The 8,050-nt window shown below is 47.3% G+C and overlaps 1 protein-coding gene across 1 annotated transcript; it reads right to left on the bottom strand.

Annotated features, from left to right (window-relative positions):
• Positions 1-1,748: 1,748 nt before the first annotated feature.
• On the bottom strand, positions 1,749-6,920 carry CREG1 (cellular repressor of E1A stimulated genes 1). The gene is made up of 3 exons (XM_072648739.1): positions 6,556-6,920; positions 2,951-3,070; positions 1,749-1,934 (listed from the first exon to the last, which is right to left on the bottom strand). Exons 1-3 carry the CDS (start codon positions 6,862-6,864, stop codon positions 1,749-1,751), a joined length of 615 nt encoding a protein of 204 aa, XP_072504840.1. The 5' UTR covers positions 6,865-6,920.
• Positions 6,921-8,050: the final 1,130 nt, after the last annotated feature.

Here is an 8,050-nt window from a genome sequence, read left to right as displayed (position 1 = left end):
TTTCTACTCTGGTACAAAGGGAGTGCCAAAAAATTTTATATGGATTTTCCATATCACAGTAGCACTGCACCCCTAATCCCTGAGGTATGGAAGGGATAACTGTAGGTGCATAATAAATGCTTGTACTTGACCTAACACTTAAATAGTCTTCCTTTCACCCCTTCAGTATTAGCACTGGCAAATGGCACCTATGAAGAGTATTAGAGTAAATCTTTTTGAAAGTATCACATCTAAGCAAAACTAAATTCTAGTTTAAAAAGTTTTTTGTTATTTGGAAAAATAACACACCTTCTAAGACTAACATTTATGCATGGAAAGAGGAGGAATGATTTGAGCATTTGTAAACATCATTTATATTTCCCCTCAAAAAAATTCTGTCAACAACCAATTTTTCATATCAACTTTCCCTCACAAAAATATCTGCACTCCTCTTTTCCTACATCCCAATGAACTACTAGCCCAGGATTAAATTAATTTTAAATTTTCTCCCTACCACACTGGCCACATCTCAGTCCCTAAGTTTCTTTCTGCTAAGGGTTGAGATGATTTCTATTCCAGTTGAATTGTCTGCATATAAAGCAATTCTATAATGTTAAAAGGCAGTGTGATGTTCTAGAAAAAGCCCTGGATGTGAAGTCAAGAGATCTGGGGTAAGTGTGGGTTCCACTCCTCATAAGCGCTGCAACCATGGGCCCACGTCAGCCTCTCACCCTCCATCATCTCATCTACAAATGAGGATAACAGCATTCATATTCCCAACCTCTGGGGACTGTTAGGAGTCTTAAATGAGAGGTGTGTAAAGTGCTTTGTAAAGTGTACAGTGTCCTATGTTTATTTTGTTATTAGAAGAGTACAAATAAAGTGTAATTCAAATAAAAATTGTTGTGATAGAGCACCTATTTAAAAATTCAATTCATTTCACCTCAAATCTTTATTAAATGCCTACTATATGCAAGGCATTGTCTTGGGCACTGGTGATACAAAGATGCAAACGAAACAGTCCCTGTCCTCAAGAAGCTTCTGTTGTACTGAGGGATAAAACATGTACATAAGCTGAGGAAATACCAAGTAGATAACAGTAATTTCAAGAGGGAGAGACTATTGATCAATGAAGAAATCAGGAAAGGCTTCCAGAAGAAGATGGCCACTGCGCTGTGAGAGCCTCCACTTTCCCTTTTTCTTCAATATGACTACAACAATCCTTCCCTAAACTCCATGAAATCTGATCTCATTCCCTAGTTCCTATCCCGCTGCCAAAATATTTTCTCCCTTTCCCCTGGACTCTCTCTCTCCTCATTCAATCATCTCCCATATTTCTTTTTTCCCCCTGTGGTTCTTCCCCAATCTTCCAATATTCTAATTTCCTGATACACTCACTATTTTTATTGTAGGCCCACGGAACAAGGAAGAAGTTTTAGAAACACCAGGGTCTCTAAAGACTGCCCTAAGGCTGTAGACAACTGAGAATGGGTCTAGTCTAGAAGAGTCAGATAGAATAGATCAGTTACAAGTACCTCCCCCCTGCCCCTCTTTCCTCATTTGGTGATTGTAATATACTTTTTTTAGCAGGGGGTAGGTGGTATGGAGTGTTGGGGGGCACAGGAGGTGGGGTTCAAATTTTACTCATCTGTAATAAAAGCCCAACACTGGCTTTAAATTTTAATCACTTCTGGGAGCTCAGGCAACAAGTGTGTAGAGTACTAGAAATAGCCACATTATCAGAAGGAAGATAGGTAGACAGGTACTTACTAAGGTTTGGCTTTATAATATTCTTCAGGTGTCACTGTTTTGGCTCCACCAAAGTAGTCTATGATCCAGATGTTGGTTATAGCCAATTTGGCAAAGAACCAGTTATGATCTGAAGGCCATGATTCCATTTCAGGGTGACGACTGAATAATGACTTTTTTGCAAAGGTCATTTCTGTATCATTCACCTAAAAATTATCAAAGAAGAATGTAATTTTTTTCTCTGTTGGAAACAAAAATCCTTACAGCTTTAATACGTTAACTCTCTAATCTATTAAGAATATGTAGTTCCAAAAATCTACAGAGTGATTCAGTAGTAAATTTTGATTTTGAAATCAGGGAAGCAGGAAAAAGTAAGAAGGGAAATTTAAAAATGACAATTCAGTGTTTAAAATACTAAAGTTATTTGTGAGTCATTATAATAGATATAAAGAAGTGGGAAAATACTATTAGAACTGATTATCTCCCTGGAAAATGAATGGTATTTCTTAAAATAGTTAAGTAACCTGCATTAGTTACAACACTAGAATTTATGACACCTCTACCTTTAGAATCTTTAAATCAACCATACCCAATTAGTTTGTTACATATACAATTTGACTAAACAAAAGAAATACATTTCTGATGGATGGTTAACAGTACAGATGGCATTTGAATAAGGTACACAAAAGATAAAACTAATATAAATTTGGAGATAAACACATAAAACATTTAAATAAAATTCAACAAAACATTTATTAAAAGAGTGGAATTGGATTGAACAACATTTAGGATATCCAATTTCCCTCTGCTATTTTTGCCATTTCCTCCTTTCCAGCAATTAAATACCCATAGGTGATTCCCAACTGCTTTTCAAATAAAGCTTGCCTCAAGTGAAAAAAAAACTCGAAGTGCTACAAAGAAGGTATGTTAGTCTAGCAGTCTAAGTAATTTTAAGATCTGTATGGTAACACTTCACCCACAGATTCTTACACAATCTGTCTCCCCTCTGGGCCATCATTCACTATTTTTCAAATTCAAACCCAGGGATGCTGCACCTGTGTTGTGCCCACTACCTTCTATTAAGATGGTTTTTCTCTACAGTGCTCTCTATAACCTTAATCACAAATCAATATAATTAAGTTCACCAAGCTTTTCTTTAATTGATTAAAAAATAAAATCACATTACTTTGTCTGTCTTTCTTATTATAGAATAATGACTTACCTTAGTCATTGTTCCTGACAGCATTATGTGAGCACAGAGCGGACTCTGAGGATCGAATCCATGTTTTCTGCAAAAATCAGTCTGTGCCAAAGACATTGTCAAAGTAGCATTGGGATTCACCTGCAGAATGACAATCAAAACTGAAATCTTTCTGTTAAGTGATATCTGCAAAGAGAATAAATTTCTCAGGTGCCCAATTCTATCACACATTTCCAGTGGTCACTTCCATTCACTTCCTTGCTTCAAATAATCACCATTACAAATGACAGGCATGCCTCTTAAGCCTACAGTCAGAGATCATGCCATGGAAAATGTAGAGGTGCTACAAGGCTGGAGAAGAAACGAGGGCCTAATTTTCAAAAATAGAAAATGGATAAATTCTGAGAAGCAGTGATTACAAAAAGATAGCCTACATTCATCAAGGCCAGGTCATGCCAGATGAATCTCATTTTCTTTTTTGACAAAGTATCTACCCTTGTGGATCATGGCAATGCTGCAGACATAATATTACTTAGATTTCAGTATATGAGCTGAGGGATAGCATAAATAGGTGGATTTGGAAATGGATGAATGACTGTTCCCAAAGAGTCAAAAGGGTCAATACTAACTCGAAGAGAGATGTCTAATGGAACAGGACTCTATGATTGGTTCTGTGCATTTCAATATTTTTATCAGTTATATGAATGAAGCCATGGATGACATGCCATTAATTTTTAGGTTGCATGAATTTAAGAGGGCTGGATGTCAGAATCTGGATCCAAAAAGAACCTGACGTGCTAGTACAATGGATCAGATAAAATAAGATGAAATTTAATAAATAAATGTCAAGTATTAAACACAGATTCACAAATGTCAACTTTACAACTATGGGCTAGAAGTAGCACAGACAGACAAGCGTCCCTGTGACAAAGATCGAGGGGTTTGAGCTGGCTGCAAACTCCTGCTCAACAACATGACAAGGCAGCCCAAACTTGTGCTGCTTCCACTTCACACCACATGAAGAACACAATGGAGTCCAGAATGTGGGAGCTGATACCTTGCTATTAGAGGGGCTCACAGACTTCACTGCTGAAGGGACCTCAGAGTCCATTTAGTCCAGCCTTCTCATTTGTAGGTAAACAAACTCAGGTGCCCAGAACCACGCAGCTCACAAACAACAGAACCAGCATTTGAACCCAGATCCTTGACTCCAAATCTTAACTCTCCTCCACTACACCAAGCTGCTTCACTGTAATACTAGCAGCTAGGAGGTACCATAGTACCCAGAGCGCCAGGTCACTGACCACCTGGGTGACCTCTCACTACTCAGGGCCAGTGGTGCCAAACTCAAATAGAAATGGCCTCACAGTGATTTAGAAAACCACAAATTAACATTCTCTATATTGTGCTGTATTTTCATTTACTGCGTTAAACATTTCCAAGGACATCCTCCTCTGGTGAGCTGGATGCCTCTGCTCTGGCCACTCTCTAGCTCCTGAGTTCTGTGGGTGGAGGGAGCTTCCCCCATCCAAGCAATCATAGGTTCAAATTCTGTCTCTCCAGTTTTCAGCCTATGCAACTCCGTACAAATCACTTACCTCCCCAGGGCTTCAGTTTCCACATCTATAAAATGAGAAGGTTGAGCTAAATTATCTCTAAGGTTCTTTTTCACTCTAAATCCCTTGGATTTATGAATGCTATTCCACCAATTAAATTAAATAACCTTCTATTTAATATAAAAGTAGCAAGGCAGGGTCTCTAATAAGAAATAACATTGTACAATTCACATATTTGTAAAACTCTTGTCTTGGTGAAATCAATGAAACAAACTTCATTAAGAAATTATAATTTCATTAGAAAAAATCAAGTTTAGGAACTAAAACTATAAGAAATAAGAATTGCAACAGGAATAAACACGTCCTAGACTAATAAACTTTTAAAGTGTAGTTCCCTATTTATGAGTCCAATGAGCCTAATTCTAGTGTTTAATCAATCCATGAGCATTTTTTAAGCATTTAGTTGATGTGCCCTGTGTGTGTGCAAAGTGCTGTGGATACAAGGAAAAGCAAAGACAGTCCATGCCCTTAAGGAACTTACATCCTTAGCCACGACTCTCTCTCTTTGCATGAGTTATGATGTGATATGAAACTCAGCATGGAGACAAGTTGCTCAAGCAGTGAAGTCCAAAGTGGCTGAATCACCACTGTGGACAGCATAGGCTAGCAGAACCAGTCACGTGATTTTAAAACAGAAGAAACTTCTTACTCTTGTTGGAAGAGCCAGATAAGACCCGCTCTTCTAAGACCAAAACTTGCCAAATGCTAAGCCAGTACAGTTCACAACTCGTGTCTGCTGGGCTATGAGGCTAGTGAAATGTGCCACTGCGAGATAAAGAACAAGTCACAGTTTGGGTCTCAGACTGTGATGACTTTCTGTACAGACTCTTTTGGGTATATGAAACTTGGACACTGAGCCAGAGACAGTCCTAGCATGCACCGGCCCCTTCCCCACCCAGAAAAATCTCCCACCCTACTTACTCCAACACCATGGGGCCAACACGGCACTGAGTCACAACTATCACAAAGGCCACCAGCAAAGTGTTGTGTGATCCCACTTATCCATCAAACAGAAACTATTTATTGAGCACTAATTCTGAAGGTGCTGGTGAGGAAAAAAAATTAAGCCATGACCCCCACCCTTAAGAAGCTCTCTAGCTGGAAGACAATCTATCTACAAAGGGCTGAAAAGTTAAATCTTCATGACAAGGCGTGAGACGGCACATGGTATATGATGATCAATTACAAAATGATGGCCATGATGAGGTAAGGTCACCCCAGCTGCTGCAGCCATCGGGAAAGGCTTCATAAAAGAGAACTGAGCTGTGAACTGGATCCTGGAGGATGGGTGGAAAAAGTGTCTTCACTTAGCAGCACCACAATGTGGGGTAACCTGGACTTGTGGCTCATCAGTGTGGGAAATTATCCAAACGTCAAGCTGTCTGAACCTAGAGTCGGTCAAGTGGAGCTGTGGGGCCCTGGACGGGTCATTTAACTTCCCAGCCTCAGTTTCCTCTGCTGTAAAACGGGGATCAGAATAGTACCTTCCTTCCCAAGGCTCTGGGGAGGATTAAATGAGATAATATTTGTAAAGTGCTTTCAGCCCAGTGCCCAGTGACCCCTGAGCTCGGGTTCCCCCCCCCCGTGACCCCTGAGCTCGGGCCCCCCCCCGTGACCCGTGAGCTCTAGCCCCCCCCGTGACCCCTGAGCTCGGGCCCCCCCCCGTGACCCGTGAGCTCTAGCCCCCCCCGTGACCCCTGAGCTCGGGCCCCCCCGTGACCCGTGAGCTCTAGCCCCCCCCGTGACCCCTGAGCTCGGGCCCCCCCCGTGACCCCTGAGCTCGGGCTCCCCCCCGTGACCCGTGAGCTCTAGCCCCCCCCGTGACCCCTGAGCTCGGGCCCCCCCCGTGACCCCTGAGCTCGGGCTCCCCCTCTCCGGGCTCCCCCTCTCCGAGCCCCCAGAACCAGGAGAACCTCCGCGAAGGTCCCCACGCCGCCCTCCCCCCGCGCCCGCCCGCGTGGGGCGCTACCCCCGGGCCGGCCCCCGCCGCCGCCCGCCCCCGCGCCTCACCTGCAGGTCCCCCACGGACATCTGCAGCGGGCTGAGGTAGAAGTAGGGCACGCCGCTGCTCCCGCCCACCGGCCCGTCGCTGAGGGAGAAGATGTTGGCGAAGGGCCGCCCGCGCACGGCCGGCACGGTGGACACGGTGGCCAGCGCGCCCCAGTTGCAGGCGTGGGCCACGAACCGCGCCACGCGCGCCACGTCCTCGCGGGGGGGCAGCTCGGACGGCTCCGGAGCGGCGGGCTGGGCCGGCGGCAGCAGCAGCAGCAGCAGCAGGGGCGTGAGCGCCGCCGTCGGAAGCCTCATCCTGTCAGCCATCGGCCGGAGCCTGACCCGCCAGCAGCGCGAGAGAGGGGGTCGCCCCGCCGGGCCTGGGCCAGGCGAAGCCCCGCCTCTAGGCTGGACCAATCGGAGCCGAGAACGGGAGCGGGGCGGGGCCCAGGGCGGGCACTGGCGCGGCGCGTGACTCGCTGTTTACTCCCCTCAGCGACTCGAGGCCACGCCCCTGGGGGCGGGGCGGAGATTTCGGGCGTCAGCGTTTTCCTATCAGGGTCCTTCCCCCTTTCTCGATTCCTGGGAGAGTGTGACCCCGGGGCGATCTTCCTCTTTGGGGAGCTTGGCCTATCCGTGCCTCCCCAGCGCCCTGCTCAGAGTCTGGTATACAGTGGGCGCTGGATAATTGCTTGCCCACTTATTATCCAGTGTGGGCATTGGTGCCCTTTTGCCTGAGGCTCCCAGCCAACGTGCGACCTTGGGCGAGGCCAGGGCCCAGCGGGGGGGAGGGTGTAAGCTGGACAGGACGGCTGGACAGGGGGCACGCTGATGGGCCGTGGCCAGTCTGGGGCAGTGGGGGGGAGGGTGTACACTGGACAGGACGGCCGGACAGGGGGCACGGTGATGGGCCGTGGCCAGTCTGGGGCAGTGGGGGGGAGGGTGTAAGCTGGACAGGACGGCTGGACAGGGGGCACGCTGATGGGCCGTGGCCAGTCTGGGGCAGTGGGGGGGAGGGTGTAAGCTGGACAGGACGGCCGGACAGGGGGCACGCTGATGGGCCGTGGCCAGTCTGGGGCAGTGGGGGGGAGGGTGTACGCTGGACAGGACGGCCGGACAGGGGGCACGCTGATGGGCCGTGGCCAGTCTGGGGCAGTGGGGGGGAGGGTGTACACTGGACAGGACAGCTGGACAGGGGGCACGCTGATGGGCCGTGGCCAGTCTGGGGCAGTGGTGGGGAGGGTGTACGCTGGACAGGACAGCCGGACAGGGGGCACGCTGATGGGCCGTGGCCAGTCTGGGGCAGTGGTGGGGAGGGTGTACGCTGGACAGGACAGCCGGACAGGGGGCACGGTGATGGGCCGTGGCCAGTCTGGGGCAGTGGGGGGGAGGGTGTACGCTGGACAGGACGGCCGGAGGACAGGGGGCACGCTGATGGGCCGTGGCCAGTCTGGGGCAGTGGGGGGAGGGCCGTGACGTCAGGGTCGGGGATCAGGTGCCCCTCCATGCCAGC

This window comes from Notamacropus eugenii, chromosome 2 (assembly GCF_028372415.1).
Source record: "Notamacropus eugenii isolate mMacEug1 chromosome 2, mMacEug1.pri_v2, whole genome shotgun sequence".
NCBI classification, from domain to species: domain Eukaryota; kingdom Metazoa; phylum Chordata; class Mammalia; order Diprotodontia; family Macropodidae; genus Notamacropus; species Notamacropus eugenii.
The sequence above is the reverse complement of the archived record's forward strand: the minus strand, read 5'-3'. Positions and strand labels throughout refer to the sequence as shown.